The 19,080-nt window shown below is 34.7% G+C and overlaps 1 protein-coding gene across 2 annotated transcripts in view; it reads left to right on the forward strand.

The window, feature by feature from the left end:
- The window catches only part of JAK2 (Janus kinase 2), a 166,543-nt gene that overhangs the window by 117,500 nt on the left and 29,963 nt on the right, over positions 1–19,080 (forward strand). The window contains exons 6-10 of one of the 2 annotated variants that reach the window (XM_060155041.1): positions 2,213–2,358; positions 12,385–12,706; positions 13,489–13,608; positions 15,445–15,602; positions 17,667–17,778. In XM_060155041.1, the coding sequence (XP_060011024.1) occupies positions 2,213–2,358; positions 12,385–12,706; positions 13,489–13,608; positions 15,445–15,602; positions 17,667–17,778 (858 nt within the window). Of the gene's footprint in view, positions 1–2,212; positions 2,359–12,384; positions 12,707–13,488; positions 13,609–15,444; positions 15,603–17,666; positions 17,779–19,080 lie in introns of those variants that run through there. The other variant, XM_060155043.1, reaches the window with a different exon arrangement.

The following is a 19,080-nucleotide window of genomic DNA, read 5'->3' on the forward strand; positions in this document are numbered from 1 at the left end:
TGTATTACAAACATTTAGGCCTTTGTTTGGTTAATACTGGTTATTTCATGGTTTGTGTCTTTTAAGTAATATATTTTCTTATACAAAAACGTTTCTAATTTGTTAATAGAAAGTTAAATATATTAAAAAAATTGTTTTATTGGAGTATAGTTGATTTACAATGTTGTGTTAGTTTCAGGTACAGCAAAGTGAATCAGTTATACATATACATATAGCCACTCTTTTTGGATTATTCTCCCATATAGGCCATTACAGAGTATTGAGTAGAGTTCCCTGTGCTACACAGTAGGTCCTTATTAGTTATCTATTTTATATGTAGTAGTATGTATATGTCATTCCCAGTCTCCCGTATTATCCCTCCCCCACTTAGCCCCTGGTAACTGTAAGTTTGTTTTCTACATGTGTAACTCTATTTCTGTTTTTGTAGATAAGTTCATTTGTACCCTGTTTTTTAGATGCTGCCTGTAAGTGATATCATATTATATTAAACTAATATACTTTTAAATGCGTATTTATTTCTTTTAGTAAAATTTTTTTAATTCATGTAAAACTTTAATTTCATGAGATGTTTTCATAGCAAAGAAGGGAGATACCCATATAAAATATAGAAGATCCTTTATTTCTCTTATTTAGTTTAAACCTTGGTTGGTATTTCAGCCAATATTATGGCTTTTACCTTTCTTATAAAGAAAATTGCTATTATTTTTAGAATATTGGTGCTTTTAACCTTCTACCCCTTTCTTTCTCCCCATTACATGTCCAGTCTGATTTTATCCATGTCCCTAAATCATCCAGATCAAAATCTTGGAACTTCTCTTTTCTTCATTCTTTATATATAATTAGGAAGTTAGCAGTTTTTTCAGACTCTTTTACTGTCTTCTGTTCTCTACATCAGATCCTTACTATCTCATATCTGAACCGTTACTGCAGCCTCTTAAAGAGTCTCCTTGAATACTTTAGTTTCTTAAAGCACTTCTGTCATTGCTATTTCTACCAATGAAACAGGCTTGATGCTTTAAGAAAAGATTCTTTAGAAACTGCTGCTTTGGGAATTCCCTGGTGGCACAGTGGTTAAGAATCTGCCTGCCAATGCAGGGGACACGGGTTCGAGCCCTGGTCCGGGAAGATCCCACATGCCGTGGAGCAGCTAAGCCCATGCGCCACAACTACTGAGCCTGCGCTCTAGAGCCTGCGAGCCACAACTACTGAGCCCGTGAGCCACAACTACTGAAGCCCGCACGCCTAGAGCCCATGCTCCACAACAAGAGAAGCCACCGCAATGAGAAGCCTGTGCACTGCAACAAAGAGTAGCCCCCGCTTACCGCAACTAGAGAAAGCCCGCATGCAGCAACGAAGACCCAACACAGCCAAAAATAAATAAATAAATTTATTAAAAAAAAAAAAAAGAAACAGATGCTTTTAAGAAAATGGTTCTGTGTTGCTTCTAGGATCAAGTCATTGAAGGGTACCTGCAGTCTGACCCCAACTTACTTTTCCAGGTTTTAATTCACTCTGTTCCCTTACAGTTGTGTGCCCCAACCAAACTACTTCACATCTCTGAACATGCCTTGTGCTTTCTTTTTGTGTCATTTCTTCTATTTCCTCATCCTCTTTTGTGCTCATCAAAAATGTCTTCATGTTCAAAGAATACATAAAATTTAAAATTTTCTGTGAAACCTTCCCTAATTACCCCTACTGGATATAATCTCAATTTCTTTTATGTTCCTAAGGTATCTGTTGTGTGGTACTTACTATACAGTGTCTGTCATTATAATTTTTTGTTTACTTGTTTCACGTCCCTCCTACATTTTAGTCTCCTTGGAGGCTGTGGCCACATGTTACTAAGGCCAAAACAGTCCTTAGTAGAATGCTTTGAGCATATTTGGAACTCAGTACATATTTAATTAATATCTATTTTAATTTAGGTAATTTTGATGTAGAAGTTATAATTGAAAATATAAACAGTGAATAGATTGATGTCATAAATATATTCTATAATTGGGAACCCAATTTAAATCAGTTTCAATTTGCAAAAGAACTTATACTACAATTTTATGGCAAAATGTTTCAAAATCAAGGGAGGAGTTTTTGTTCTTTTTAAATGCATATATTCTGGAAATTACGTTATAGGTTAAAATACAACAGTAGATTAAACTGTGATAGTGAAACTAATGAGATATTTTCTTCTAAATTTCTTTTCTTTTTACTTTAGTGGAGGCATGATTTTTTGCATGGATGGATAAAAGTACCTGTTACTCATGAAACACAGGAAGAATGTCTTGGGATGGCGGTGTTAGATATGATGAGAATAGCCAAAGAAAAGGATCAGACCCCCCTGGACATCTATAGCTCTGTCAGGTAATTTCCTTATGTAAATCCATATTCATAAATATGAACAGTTACAGTTTTTATATAAGTTATTTGTGTTTTCTGTGTTTGCCCATACTTTTTTTTGGTGTGGGTTGTTTTTGTTTTTATTGAATGATTCTTTAAATTCTATAGTGCTTTACAATTTTCAGAAGTTCCAAACACATGATTTCATATAATCCCATAATCATTTTTTTCCCTCTACCCCTATAGTATCCCCTCCTCCTTTCCCTCTCCCAACTGGTAACCACTAGTTTGTTCTCCATATCTGTGAGGCTGCTTCTTTTTTGTTTCCTTCACTAGTTTGTTGTATTTTTTAGATTCCACATATAAGTGAAACCATACAGTATTTGTCTTTCTCTATCTGACTTATTTCACTTAGCATAATGCCCTCCAAGTCCATCCGTGTTGCTGCAAATGGCAAAATTTCATTCTTTTTCATGGCTGAGTAGTCTTCCATTGTGTGTATGTATGTATGTACGTATGTATATACCACATCTTCTTTATTCATTGACCTGTTAGTGGACACTTACATTGCTTCCATACCTTGGCAATTGTAAATAATGCTGCTGTGAACATTGGGGTGCATGTATCTTTTTGAATTAGTGTTTTTGTTTCTTTTGGCTGTATACCCAGGAGTAGAATTGCTAGGTCCTATGGTAGTTTTAATTGTAATTTTTTGAGAAGCCTCCATACTGTTTTCCACAGTGGCAGCACCAATTTACATTCTCCCTCTCCAACATTTGTTATGCGTTTTTTTTTTTTTTTGGATGATAGCCATTCTGATGGGTGTGAAGTGATATCTCATTGTGGCTTCAATTTGCATTTCCCTGATGATTTGCAATACTGAGCATCTTTTCATGTGCCTGATGGCCATCTGCACTTCCTCTTTGGAAATATGTTTATTCAGTTCTTTTGCCCATTTTTTGATTGGGTTATTTATTTTTTGATGTTGAGTTGTGTGAGCTGTTTATATATGTTGGATGTTAATCTTTCATCAGTCATATCATTTGCAAATATCTTGTCCCATTCAGTAGGTTGTCTTTTCATTTTGTTGATGGTTTCCTGTGCTGTGCAAAAGCTTTTAAGCTTAATTAGGTCCCATTTGTTTATTTTTGCTTTTATTTCCTTTGCTTTAGGAGATGGATCCAAAAAAATATTGCTGCAATTTATGTCAGAGACTGTTCTGCCTACGTTTTCCTCTAGGAATTTTATAGTATATGGTCTTACATTTAGATCTTTAATCCATTTTAAGTTTATTTTTGTGTGTGGTGTTAGAGAATGTTCTAATTTCATTCTTTTAGATCTAGCTGTCCAGTTTCCCCAGCACTGCTGAGAACTGTCTTTTCTCCATTGTATAGTTTTGCCTCCTTTGTCATAGATTAATTGACCATAAGTCTGTGGGTTTATTTCTGGGCTCTCTATTCTGTTCCATTGATCTCTGTGTGTCTGTTTTTGTACCAGTGCTATACTGTTTTGATGACTGTAGCTTTGTAGGATAGTCTGAAGTCAGGTAGAGTGATTCCTCCAGCTCCGTTTTTCTTTCTAAAGAATGTTTTGGGGGCTTCCCTGGTGGCGCAGTGGTTGAGAGTCCGCCTGCCAATGCAGGGGACACGGGTTTGTGCCTCGGTCGGGAAGATCCCACATGCCGTGGAGTGGCTGGGCCCGTGAGCCATGGCCGCTGAGCCTGTGCGTCCGGAGCCTGTGCTTCTCAACAGGAGAGGCCACAACAGTGAGAGGCCCACTACCGCAAAAAAATAAATAAATAAAATGTTTTGGGTATTTGGGGTCGTTTGTGTCTCCATACAAATTTTAAAATTATTTATTCTAGTTCTGTGAAAAATGCCATTGGTATTTTGATAGGGATTGCATTGAATCTGTAGATTGCCTTGGGTAGTATAGTCATTTTAACAGTATTAATTCTTCCAGTCCAAGAACCTGGTATATCTTTTCATCTGTTTGTCATCTTCATTTTGTCTCATCAGTGTTTTATTGTTTTCTGAAAACAAGTCTTTTACCTCCTTAGGTAACTTTACTCCTAGGTATTTTATTTTTTGATTTTATAATAATTAAGTATTGTATGAGTAACTTTTCTTCCTTATGTAACGCGGACTTCGTGAGATAAAAGAAATCATTATTTTTTCCTTTTTCTTTTTCCTGTTTTATTGAAATATAGTTGACATATAGCACTGTAACAATGTAAGGTGTACAGCAAAATGACTTGACGTACATAATAATGAAATTATTATCACATTAGATTTGGTTAACATCCATCATCTCATGTAGATGGAAAAAAAAGAGAAAGAAAAAATATTTTTTCCTTCTGATGAGAACTCTTAGGATCTACCTTCTTAACAGCTTTCAAGTAATACCATACAGCAATGCTAACTGTAGTACATTACATTCTGAGTACTTATTTATTGTATAATTAAAAGAAATTACTGAAAGAGTTGGAGTACTACAGAAAATATCATAGTGTTAACTGAACTCGGGTTTGGCTGCTCACTGCTTGAAAGCCAATACTTGAGAGACGAGTGCTTGTAGGAATGGAAAGATTGCTTTATTCTGGAGGTCAGCAACCTGGGAAGAATGCAGATTCGTGTCCCACAACCACCTCCAAATATTCTGCTCGGCCATGAAAGTTTTTAAAGGGAGTAAGGGGAAGTAATCTCAGTCTGTCATTGAGGCAGGAGTCACATTCTTCACCATCTCCCACTGCATGTGAGTTTGTCGACTCCTAGTGATCTTTCTTTAGATGCTATCTTTTTCACACAGTTTGCTCATGAGATTACTGAAGGGGAAGCTGGGGGAAAGAGCTTATCATCTCTTAATTACTTATTCTTCATTTCTTCTTAAATCCAAGAAAAGTATCAACAGGTTAGGCGAGGCGTTGGGTGATCAAAAGATTTGAAAGATGTGCTTGGGCTGGAGGCTGGTTAAAATATAGCTTTGCTAAAGTGACAAGACAAAAGGGGTCCCCTGCAGAGAGCTGCTTCCTGCAAAGTGTTGCTTCCTGCAAAGAGCTGCCTACAAATCCCCACTGTCAGACACCATTCCATTTCTATGGGATTATGGGTGAAGGTCTGTCTTCTGTAACTTCTTCATGCTGACATAGGGTGTGCTGTATTCTTAGAGTAGAAGATGTCAGCATGGGTCTGTAGCATCTCTTTACTGGCAATTTTAGTTGCCCACTTACATATACGGGTAGAACAAGCTACAATTATTTTGAAGCCCACAAAGATACAGATTATTAAGAGCAATAGTGTTATTCCCATTCTCTTGAGGCTGGTTCTTGGAATTGTGCTAGCCATAGATTCAGTACGTCTCAAGATGGAGCAGCTTATGTCATGGTCACAGTCTGGTCATCATGCAGTTAGCTCTTCCCCTCTGGTGGCAGTTATAGTATCTGTACAACTCAGGAATGTACATCAGACACTGAAAGGTTCTGTGACTCTATTGTCCTAATTATTAATTTCTTGGGCCTGCTCTTTGTGACTGAGGGAGTCCTGGGAGACTTAAGCTTTTTTATATACAAGAGGAGCCTTTGTACTTGGGTGGGAGCCCACAAGGTTCTGCTTGGTTTTAATAGGTGTTCAACACCTGTTTATTATTTAGTTCATTCATTCTGAAACGACTAGGTAAATTCAAAGGAATGAAAAAAACACCTGGAGACATAATTTCTGGTAAGCACAAATTGTATAAATAATTGAGTCAGTATTTCTCCATATTTTACTTGAATTAGTATCACCTGAGGTTCCTGTTAAAACAGAAGATTCTTGGGCTCTAACCCAAGAAGTTGGAATTAGTAAATCTGAGGTGATGCCTACAAATATGAATTTTTACAAGTGTTGTAGGAGATTTTTTAAAATTTCAGCTTTATTGAGGTATATTTGACATATAAAATTGTTAAGATATTTAAAGTGTACATCATGGTATATATACATATGCATTGTAAAACGATTCCCTCTATCTAGTTTATTAACACATCCATCACCTCACATATTTTTCTTTTTTTTTTCTTTTTGGTGAGAACATTTAAGTTCTACTCTCTTAGCAAATTTCAATAATAGACTACAGTATTATCAGTTATAGTCACCATGTTTTACATTAGCTCCTCAGACCTTACTCATCTTATAACAGATCCAGCAGATTCTTATACAAGTGATCCACATTCTCCAAATTATTCTTCTGCAAATTGAATTCTGACAGTCAAGCCTATATGATTTTTTGAAACACTACCCCTACAGCCCAGCTGTAATGGCTATAAAACTTCCACTCTTTTTAAAGGTATATATGACTATTATAAGAATGCTTTGATTGTTTTTTTGAAGTTCGAAGACTAAACATTTGTTTTACATATTATATGCTTACCTGATTAGAAGTTTGAGGACGTCATGATCTGGTTAAAGTTCCTTTTATTCCTAGAAATCCTTTTCTCAATAACTGGCTTCAGTCCCTCCTTTGCTGAGTGCCCTCAAACCAGTTAAATACCCAATTTACAGGTTATCAGTTTCTGTGTTTCCCTCTTTGGTTTTAGGTATTCTTGTTTTATTTTCAGATGTCTGGTAGTCCTTAACCTAAGGGTGCAGGCCGTAGGGTATGATTTCAGGAACTCAATGAGGTGTCTTGAAGATTCCAACATCTAAAGGAAAAACGAAAACATTTCTGTTTTCCACTAATGCCTTGATCTTTATTAAAATACAGACAAACACCTCTTAGGATAGTAACTTATTCATTCGTTCATTCATTCATTCATTTAACAACTTTTTATTGAATACCTGCTACAGTAAGACCATAGTAGAATGGAGTGAGGGAAGGAGTATCTTAGATGTCGTTAATAGAAACTGAAGGGGCTTTGCTGGTGGTGCAGTTGTTGAGAGTCCGCCTGCCAATGCAGGGGACACGGGTTCGTGCCCCGGTCCGGGAAGATCCCACATGCCGCAGAGCGGCTGGGCCCATGAGCCATGGCCGCCGGGCCTGCGCGTCTGGAGCCTGTGCTCCGCAAATGGGAGAGGCCACAACAGTGAGAGGCCCGCGTACCGCAAAAAAATAAATAAATAAATAGAAACTGAAGGAATTGAAAGGAATACAGTTGAAGAACAGAAACTTTGAGCCACTGAAAATGAGTTTTTAAATATGAAGCCATCTCTAGGCTTAAGCTATGATAGAACACTTATGCTTTGGAGACCATAATATTGTCCAAAATCTAGTGTCCTAAAACAAGTGAATGTTTAAAAATTGTATTTCTCTGATTATCTTTACCAGGATATAAATGCATCTGCAAAATTCTGCATCATTTTTCCTTTATTTTACTTTTAAAACTGTGAAGATATTCATTATATTGATAAGATTTCATGATATTTTAAAACAGTTTTATTCAGGTATAATTTACATATCATAAAGTTCACTCATTTTAATTGTACAGTTCAATTTTTTTATTGAGTTGTAAAGGTTCTTTATATATTATGAATACAGGTCTCCAGATATAGGTTCTCCTATTTATGATTTGCAAATATTTTTCCCATCCTGTGGATTCTTTTCACTTTCTTGAAAGTATTATTTGCAGCACAAGAGTTTAAATTTTGAAGTAATCTAATTTATCTGTATTTTCCTTTGTCTTTGGTACCATGATAGTTTAATATTAGATAAATAATTTATGCCTCTACTGAAGGAAAAACATGCCTGATTTGCTTGACTTCTTAATGTAATTTAACTCACTGATGTTTTCCAAATTTTCACTTCCAGCTTATTTCTGAGAAATAATCAAGGAACTCTACTCATTTTTAAAATTTTCAGGAATAATGGAAGAACAGATGAATGATTAGTTCTTGGCAGAATGAAATAAGCTTCTTTGTTCCTAGAAATATCCAGTAGAGTATGGATCTCTGACTAGTATAACTAAAAACATATTCTTTCCCAGACTTAAAAAAAAATACGTGTAAGATAACATCTCTGTGTGTCTGTGCCTGTGTGTTAGGTGCATCTGTGTCTGTGAGCACATGCCTCTGTGTGTACATATGTACCTGTATATATCAATATGTCTTTGTACATCTCTTTTTGCATGTGTGTGTATAAGATACTTACTCTTTTGTATGCCAGTTCCTAATTGGACATTGTGGCTTAGGTATTGGAGTGCAGAAAATAAAGGAAACAAATAAGATTTTTCTGTTTTCATTCTCCATCTGCTCTTTAAAATCCTAGGTTTGCTAAAGGGTGGGAAGAAGAGAGCTGGAAAATGGAAAGAGTTTAAAGGAGACCCTGCTGAATTTGCAAACACTAGGCCAGGGCCAAGGCCACTTACATAGCAACTGAGGTATATTATATACCTCATATCACTAGACTCCCTTTCTAGACACCTAAGCAAATATTAGAGTTTCCAGTGGCCTCCTCCAATTGTAATAATAAGATGCAGGTTTCATTTTATGGTACAAAAATAGTATAATAAGGCAAGGCTTAATTTCAGAACTTTTAGAGCCTGAATTTTAGGCTACTTTAAAAATTCAATATAAGAAAAACATCAGGAAAAATGTTTTTATGCTTCAAAAGTTAATAACTATGTCTCTTGAAAAATTTTAGTGTTTCTAACAAGTCTGGTTCGGATAGCATGACATCAAAGTGGATTCACTATATTTAAGAAATCATACATTACTGTGGTGTTAGCAAAGGATGTATGTCTGGTCCTTTATTCCAGGGATCAAAGTGGAAAGACTTGTAGTTTGTTATCTTAAACTCTTCTTTTTATGTCCAGATAAGCTTTCAAAGCCTTGTTAAATCAAGTAGCCATTGGTGTTTATGTAAATTGTAATCCAAATTTATTAAGGCTCTTGGTATAACTAAAGTTTTTGACAGAAGTAGATAAAGTAGGAATCATTTGTATTCTGATTGTATTTTTAAACCTTTTCAGTTTTTTCCCCCTATACTTACTGAGGCTCTCCTATATCCTATCAAGACTTTCATTAAATTTTATATATCTGTTTATCTACAAATATATAATTGCCATGAAAAGGAAAGGAGTGTGACTTTTGATATCTGAAAAATGAGTAGAATTTAGTGGGTGGAGAGAGGTAAGTGTTGGAGGTGGAGAGTAGATGCTCATGGAAGAGGCCTTGTAGCAGAAGGGACCATAGGAAGAATGAAGAGAGTCAGTATGGCTAGAGCTCAAAGAGTTAGTAGGTGATGAGGCAGGGACTAGACTATGTAGAACCTTAGCAACGTGTTGATAGGGTTAAGAACACTAAGAAACTATTTAAGAGTGTTAAGCAAGGGTAAAAAGATTAGATTTGTGTTTTTAAAAGATCCCCATGACTCCACACCAGTGTAGAAAACAAATCAGAGGGTTGGAAGAGAAAATGGAAATGTGGGTCAACCAGAGAGTAAGGCCATTGCAGTAGTTCCTCCAGGAGATGCAGTTGATTGGGTTAATAATGAGGAAAATGGGCAAATTAGAGAAATATTTAGAAGGTAAAATCAAAGGTGGATTGAATAGTGGGGGTTGATAGAGAGGTGGTATGAGGGTGATTTCCTGAGTTTCTAGGGCTTGTGGAAATAGGGGAACTGTAGTGCTGTGTACTCGGATAGGGAATGCTGTAAGAGGATCTTTTGGGGAGGACGTTAGGGGGACTCATGAGTTTGGTTTGACACATTGTTTGAGGCACTTTTGAGACATCCATGTTATAAGGGTAAATTGACTTGACTGTGGAAGATATGGGTCTGGAGCTTAGAGATCTGGGCTACAGCTAGAGATATCACAGTCATTTGCATATAGAGTATCTAGTGCGAAAGAAAGTGTAGATAAGAAGAGAAGAGGGCCCATAATTAAGTCTTGAGGAACTCCAACAATTATCACCAGCTAAAGGGGATTGAACCTGTAAAGAAGATTGACGAGTAGCCAAAGAGATGGGAAGAAAATCAGGAAAGCTAAGGGGAGACAGTTTCAAGGAGAGCATGATCAACAGTGTTGGATGCTGCTGAAAAATGACAAGTAAAATGAACAAGGAATTTGGTTTTAGCAACATGGAAGTTTTTCTTGATTTTAGCAAGAGAAGTTTCTACGGAATGATGGAACAGAAGCCAGATTGGGGTGAGTTAAGGAGTAAATGGAAGGAAGGAAAATAGAAATGGCTATATAAACTTCAAAAAGAAGCCAGATAGGCTGTAGCTGGAGGAAGATGAGGGATAAGGAAATTTTACATTTAAGATAGGAAGAACATTAGTATTTTTAAAACTTGTGGATAGAAGAGAAATAATATATAGGGTAAAATTCCCCAGAGGGTGGATATATATTAGAGGAAAAGAGGGGGTATAGGTAAGTACATGTCAAAGGAATGGCTTTAACAGACTTATACCTTATTTATTGTAGCAAGTGGGAAGGAGGAGAGAATGAGTGCAGATGTATGAAAGTTTGCTAGCAAGATACTGAGGGATCTCTGCTTAGAGAAGCTTTTTTTACTTTTTCTCCCTAAGAAAGAGGTGAAGTCATTTGCCGAAAGTGAAGAGAAATGTAGCTGAGGTTTAAGGCAAAAGAAAGCTAGGAGGTTTGAGGATTTTGGAGAGGGTTTGACATAGTTGTGGGACTTGGGAAAATTAATTAAACAGAGAAATGTCATAAAAGTGATGGCAGTGATAAAAGCCTATTTGAAATTGGTGATTACGAATTTATGATGCAACCTATCTACCTTGTCAAATGACTTTCTCCAGCAGCTTTGGCTACTTGAGTACAAAACTGAGAGTTCCTTAAGTGGATTAGGGTAGAGAGGGAAAGGGAGTAAGTAAGCAGTGGTATGCTGGTAAATGTTTAACAACCAGTTCTTAAAAAAAAAAAAAAAGTCTGATTTGTTTGTAATTTTTGCTGATATCCATGGATTAAAAACCCTCTCTGTGGCCAGTTTCAGAGTATCAACCTGACATTACTGAATGCGGAATTGAAAAGAGATGAGGAATAGCAAACCTTTTCCACCACTCGGATATGATAGACATTTATACCTCAAAAGCATAGATAGTAGTAAAATGTAAAATAAAATTAAAAATGTAAAATAATTAGGAAGTGATGCCTTTTGAGTAATTGTTACCTATATTTTAAATATACTTAATTTGTAAGTTTATTTAAGTTAAATTTTAATGATCACTGTTTAATAATCAGTGCTATTTAACAAATAATCCTTAAAATGTAACAATAATCTCTAAACATTAGCCAGCTCCATCACTCAGGTACGGTAGAATGTGGTAAGTGATATTATGGAATGGTGCACAGAATGCTGTCATACAAAGGGAGTAGCATCTAACGAGGTTATAGAGGTCCAGAAAGGTTTCCTGGATTTGATGATGCTTGAGCTGAGACTTGTAGAATGAGTAAGAGCTAACCAGATAAGAGATGGGTGATGGGAAGGAGGATTAGCATATGTGAAGGCATGGAAATTTAATATAGTTGTACCTTCAGAAATAAAATGTTTTTCATTTGTGAGACATTGGAGCAGGAGAGAAATAAGTTATCTACCTTCCTTAGGATATTTTACATAGAGATGGAAGTACAAAAGATTCAGAACATTTCCAAATGGAATGTTTTGATTGCAAAGGAATTATTAGGAGTTATTGAAGCTTGCCTGAGAAAAATAATGCATACAAAAGAAGTGTGTTTACCTAATGTATATCGGTAGCATCTAACAAAATGTAACAATTTCCAGAATTCAGATACATTTTAGAGTACAGCCAAAAACTGGTATATAAGATAATCAGAGAAAATAAATTTTTAGACTCCAATGTTAACTAGACTATGTCTTCATTTCATTATGGAAGAAAATTAACATCTCTTGCTCTAAAAATTTATGGTGACTCAGAATTTGTAAAGGCATTCACATCATCAAACAAAACCTTAAGGTTTTATACTATATGGATGGTGGCTGTGTCACTTTTTTCCATTTGACTACTGTGCTGTTTACTTATTATGGAGAAAGTTGGTGACTTCTCTTTTAATTTTGTTTTCCAATTTGTTCTGCTCTTGTGTGTGCTCTTTACCCCTAGCTACAAGACATTTTTACCAAAATGTGTTCGAGCAAAGATCCAAGACTATCATATTTTGACAAGGAAGCGAATAAGGTACAGATTTCGCAGATTTATTGAGCAATTCAGCCATTGCAAAGCCACTGCCAGAAACTTGAAACTTAAGTATCTTATAAATCTGGAAACTCTTCAGTCTGCCTTCTACACAGAGCAATTTGAAGTAAAAGAACCTGGAAGAGGTCCTTCAGGTGAGGAGATTTTTGCAACCATTATAATAACTGGAAACGGTGGAATTCAGTGGTCAAGAGGGAAACATAAAGAAAGTGAGACACTGACAGAACAGGTAATCCTCAATGATATGTTCTCATTCTTTGTTAATTTAAGTAGAATGGCAGTAGAAGCAAAGTACTTTTAGTCATTTGAAACATGGTCTTGCACTTCTCTTCTCCCATTGATACAAATGGAAGTTTTTAATAACTTGATGCCAACAAGGTCATACCCTATTGTTCTTTTCCCATTGTTCTTAAATGGCATTTTATTTAATTTTTTATGACTAAATAATTAGTAATGGTGTTCTTGTAGTTTCACTCTTGAATTCTAAGAGTGATGTTTAAGGTAGTTTTGCTTCCTTTTTTCCTTTTACTATTATTGATAGTATGAAGCACAATCATGAAATTTAATTAGTTCGAAAAGATTAATTTTCATTGATTTTATGATGTATACTTGTTAAATAATTTAGTTTTTGTTTGCATTACAAATTTTAAGTTTGTTCATATCTATGTGGTTCTTAGGATGTTATCTGATATATATATATTTTTTATCTTCATTCTTTGGTAAACTCAGTTTTCTGGCAATGGTTTCTATTAATGTTGATTGGATTGAAAGGTACTATAGCACTCTTTAGATTCCTGGCACCCTTTAATGCTCTCATTTTTAAGTGAAAGCAAGATACAGTGTAGTTTTAGGGTTACATTATTGGGGGAGAGAATCCCATTTAATGCTTAATCTATTGGTATCAATATTTTTTAAAAAGAATTTGGAATGAAATCTCCTTCATAAGAGTCTTGTTTTAAAATGGCTCCATAAATTCTACCTGTTTTTAATATCAACTGCTCTTAATTACAGGATTTACAGTTATATTGTGATTTTCCTGATATTATTGATGTCAGTATTAAACAAGCAAACCAAGAAGGCTCAAATGAAAGCAGAATTGTAACTATTCATAAGCAAGATGGTAAAAGTCTAGTAAGTTTGCTTTATCATTAATAATGGTTATGTCTTACAGTTGTCAGAAATAAGTATTTCAGAATCTTAATACCAAAGTTACTTTCTTGTAGGGATGTTGATTATAGTTTTAAATAGAGCTGTAAACATAAACAACAATTTAGTAAGCTTTTTGATTACATCTATCTTTTTGTATCACTACCAACACTATCTTCCCGTAGAGTATCTTGTACATTAATGTATTTTTCAGTCATTTTCATAATTAGAAAAAGCACCAGTTACCTCCTGCCCTCTCCTCCCCCACCCCCAGCCTCAATTGTGCTAGTTCCCTGTTGTAATGCTCATTCCTCACTACAGTCAACCCTCTGTATCTGTGGGTTCCATATCCACAGATTCAACCAACCGCAGATTGAAAATATTCAGGAAAAAAAATTCCAGAAAGTTCCAAAAAGCAAAACTTGAATTTACTATGTACAGGCAACTATTTGCATAGCATTTACATTGAACTTACAACTATTCATATAGCATTTACATTATATTAGGTATTATAAGTAATCTAGAGATGATTTAAAGTATATGGGAGGATGTAAGTAGGTTTTATGCAGATAATATGTCATTTTATATAAGAGACTTAAGGATCCACGGATTTTGGTATCTGTGGAGGGAGAGATAGATACAGAGGGATGGAGGAACAACTGTATAATCTTTTTTACCAATAGAGATGTACGTAATTCTGGTCATACCACCTCCTTATATAACAAAATGTAAACCAATCCCAAGTGATCCCTACCCAAACTGTGAGACATGTTTGACTCTAAAAGATTAACCCCTTCTCTTTTTTAAAATAGCTTCAGAGGGAATTCCCTGGCAGTCCATGGTTAGGACTTTGTGCTTCCACTGCAGGGGGCATGGGTTCAATACCTGGTTGGGGAACTAAGATGCCCCATGCTGCATGGCGTAGCCAAAAAAAAATAATAAAATAAAACAGAATAGCTTCAGACACCCCACTTACTTTAATTGAAAGGGAAGAAATGAATTCCTTTATACTCTGCTCTTAAATTGCTTATTTTTCTGGCTCTGTTTTCTTTCTAACTCAGATATTTCTTATACTTGGGGCTTAAACGTCATATTAAGGTTATTTGTTTATTTAACTTAAGTATCTATATGACTTACCTACCAGGCCATTTCAGGGTTTTATGACCAAAATTATAAAACTTGCAACTCACTTTCGTCAGCATGCCTTCCTTTTCTTAGGTATTAATCCTTTGTTGTACAGGTTTGCAGTTTGCCAAGTCTTTTAACATTGTTTATGGTATCTTTTATAGTACCTATTTTTATGGCCTATTTGTGTTAGCTAGATACCTTTTATAGTTCAGATACCTCACACAGTTCTCTCCTTATTATAATTTTTGATATAAGTCCATACTCTGTGTTCTCATTGTGACTAAATATTGCTGAGCCAAGCATTATATCGTGATCACATGTCCATTCTTGTACATACAACTTTTTGTTTTTCTGGGAGTTAATCATACCTTCAACTTTTTTCAGTATTTCTAATTAATACAAACTTTTATATCAGATTAGATAGATTTATAATTAAGATGACTAGCACATTTGTCTAATAGGTGTATTGGAAAATACAATAAAATTATGGGTGTAGAGTGAACTATAACTAGAAAGGCATGATAAACTCATATTTGAGAGGGCCTTAAATATCAGACACAAGAATCTGTAATTCACTTTGGGTAATTGGGAGCCTTAAAAGACATTTGAGCAATTTAGAAGAAACCAATTTAGAAGAATTATCTAACAACATGGAGTGAAAATAATTTTCTTCTTTTTCTTTTCTCCTCTTAGGAAATTGAACTTATGTCATTAAGAGAAGCTTTGTCTTTTGTGTCATTAATTGATGGATATTACAGGTTAACTGCAGATGCACATCATTATCTTTGTAAAGAAGTAGCACCTCCAATGGTGCTTGAAAATATACAAAGCAACTGTCATGGCCCAATTTCGTGAGTAATACAGACTTTAAAAGTAAAATTTTTTTAAAGTAAATGAGGTATTTACATAGAAGAGTTTACACAACAGAATGATATACCTAGGTTTAGGAAGTTTAGGAAAGAAATATTATCTTAATCTGACAGAAATTGTTTTTCTTTTAATGAAAGCCTATTTCCAATCAGACTACATAATAATTAGAATTATTTAGAATATAACTTACCATCTGTATCCCAATCTATAATACTAACTTGCTGTATAAGTTTGATATTTAGTTCCCTAGGTGTGTTTAATTAATTCTTCGGTGTTAATTTTTTTTAAAACCTTCCAATTTATGTTTCATTAATTTGGAAATACTGCAGAGGAGCCACAGTGCAAAATTTGATAATCATCATTATTTTTGGATAATCCATCTCCTTCTACTGAAAGCTTTGAACACAAAATGTATATGATGTCCATATTTCTAGACTAGTTCTGTGCAGTATGTTCCACAGTGATGAAAATGAAAATGTTCTATATCTGTGCTGTTTAATAATTGCTGCTAGCCACATGTGGCTATTTAGTATTTAAAATGTGGCTAGTGCAACTAAGGAACTGAATTTTTAATTTAATTTAATTTTAATAACTTTACATTTACAGTTGACCCTTAAACAACACAAGGTGTTAATCCACATATAATTTATAGTCCATCCTCTGTATCAGTGGTTCCTCTGCATCCTTGGATTCAAACAACCACAGACTGTGCAGTACTGTAATATTTACTATTGAAAAATATCTGCGAATAAGTGGACCCTTGCAGTTCAAACCCACGTTGTTCAAGGGTCAACTGTAAATAGCTTCATGTGGCTACTAGCTACCGTGTTGATACACACAGTTGTAAACCTTTACTTTAACACTGATAAAGCCAGCTATCATGCACAACATCTATTTACCCCAAGTCCTAGTTATCTTTCAGCCAGGATGTGCTTTATGATTGGCACCAGGTCTGAAGGACTTGAGCAGAAGAAACAATCTGGGATTTTGAGCATACGTTTTTTACCTTAACCTATCCTTAACTATTTGAGAAATCATGTCCTGACTGGTATTTAAGACTGATTTGGCCTATACCTAATGTCTGTTTAAGAAGTACGGTTGATATGAAAAAGTTGCACTACTTGAACATTCTATAATTTACATATTCAGTATTTTTTAAAATCCTACATCCATTCATTCATTATCCATTCATTCATTATCCATCCATCCATTCTTTCATTTATTTGTAGAACATTTACTGAGTACCTGATATGCACCAGGCACTGGTTTAGGTATGAGAAATACAGTAATAAGTGAAACAGATAACTCTTGCTTTCACGTAGATTGCATTTCTTTCAAGATGTGCAGCTTCAGTTAAACATGTAGCAAATTTTAAAAATTTGTAGTCTTTGTTGCTTGTCATGGGTCTTCTATTAGACTTTGGTATTATATTAAAGATGCACAAATTTTTATATTAGCAATTGCTGTGGTAGAAGAGACATGAGTGTTTTATGACATATTGTTTGTATAGTTTATGTTTTTTTTTTTGTGGTACGCGGGCCTCTCACTGTTGTGGCCTCTCCTGCTGTGGAGCACAGGCTCCGGACGCGCAGGCTCAGCGGCCATGGCTCACGGTCCCAGCCGCTCCGTGGCACGTGGGATCTTCCCGGACTGGGGCACGAACCCGTGTCCCCTGCATCGGCAGGCGGACTCTCAACCACTGCAACACCAGGGAAGCCCGAGATTATGGTTTTTAAAATACTAAATTTGAAATCAGAAGGCAGAAAATTCATATGAATGAATTGTTCTTTGTGATTTTGTATGTCTTATAATACCTTTTGTTTTTAAAGCAATATAATTGCCCCTTGAATCGGTTTGAATTTATTGCAAAATAGCTTGGTACTTTAATATTTTTCCTTGTAAGATTATTGATAAAAATATACAGTAGAGGAGACTTCTAAAAATTCTGAGAGTTTTAGATTTGACTTTCGACTTTTAGATGACATTTTGGTCATAATGTCATGGTTCTTGCTACATTATCATGCAAATTACTTCTTTACCTTTAGAATGGATTTTGCCATCAGTAAACTGAAGAAAACTGGTAATCAGACTGGACTCTATGTACTTCGATGCAGTCCTAAGGACTTTAATAAATATTTTCTGACTTTTGCTGTTGAGGTTAGTATGTCACACTAATTAATGGTAACATCTTTATTTAGTGCATATAATTTCCCTTTTGTAATATCTACCATATTTCCTTTTTAATACTCAGAATGATGGCTTTGGATATGATAACTAGCAATTAAGTAAACTTAATTTACCTCAGCTATTCTTCATAAACAAGATATAATTTCTAGGACTTATGTTAAAAATTATTTGTAATATCTTACTATCTTCTGGAATTTGTTTTTTTGATGTTTGGGTGTTACCAGTGTGTTAACTTTCATCAAGTCTCTTGAAGTTTCTTTTTTCACAAAAATGCATATCTTTACCAAAACATGTAGAACTAAATAAATCAGAAGTAAACTTTCCTTTTACAGATAATGGTTATAGGATTAGAGTGAAATAGGGTAATAACAAAGAAAGAGACATTATTGCACTTTTAACTAGTGGTTTTCCAATATAAGAATAATGATCTACAATGTATGTTTTAAATGTAAAACTGCAAGGAAATCTCACTGTTAATACAGATCATTTTGGATCTCAGCTAAGATTGTTTACTATCCAAAATTATCTAAAAAGATACTATCACTTATAAGGCAGTTTCATGGTATAAATCTTGAGAAACTTTGTAGCTGCTTACAAAATTTATCTTTTTAAAATTAGAGAATGTAAGGATTGTGTTTTTAATTTTTATAAAAAGCAGTCATCTTATATTTAGCATATGTAAAGTGGAGTAATTGTCCATAAATACAATACATAAAGTAGGTTGCTCCATGACTTTAACATTGTAAAATACTGATAATCTATCCTAATTTCACAGTATCTTTACTGTCATATATGACAGTCTATTATATTCAATTATCATATCAAAATGCATATATTTTTTATATTTACTGTATTTGCCCAGCATAATATGAGGGCTAAATATCAGGGAGTCTATGCTATAACTCTGCTTCAAGAAATTTATCTTTTGGAAAAACAAAAATAAAGTATACCAGAAAATACTAAATCGAGTATTGTTTATTACCCAGTATATCCAGTGTAAGCAAATATTGACAATAAGAGAAGGGATTACAATTATTAAGAAAGGTCCTTTGGAGTAGGAAGCACTTGAGACTGACTGGAGATAATGAGTCAATTTTATAAAAATGGTTCTAAGTCAGTTGAATATGTTTATAAGAAGCAGTTCAAAAAATAGATGGTTGAGCAAGTTCATAATAGAGCACATAAGACAAACATTGAAAAACTGAAAAATATTAAAATTGCCATATTAGACATCATTAACAAATACAGTAGAGGCACAATAGGTAGTCACCT

The sequence above is a fragment of the Lagenorhynchus albirostris genome, chromosome 7 (genome assembly GCF_949774975.1).
Source record: "Lagenorhynchus albirostris chromosome 7, mLagAlb1.1, whole genome shotgun sequence".
Taxonomy (NCBI): domain Eukaryota; kingdom Metazoa; phylum Chordata; class Mammalia; order Artiodactyla; family Delphinidae; genus Lagenorhynchus; species Lagenorhynchus albirostris.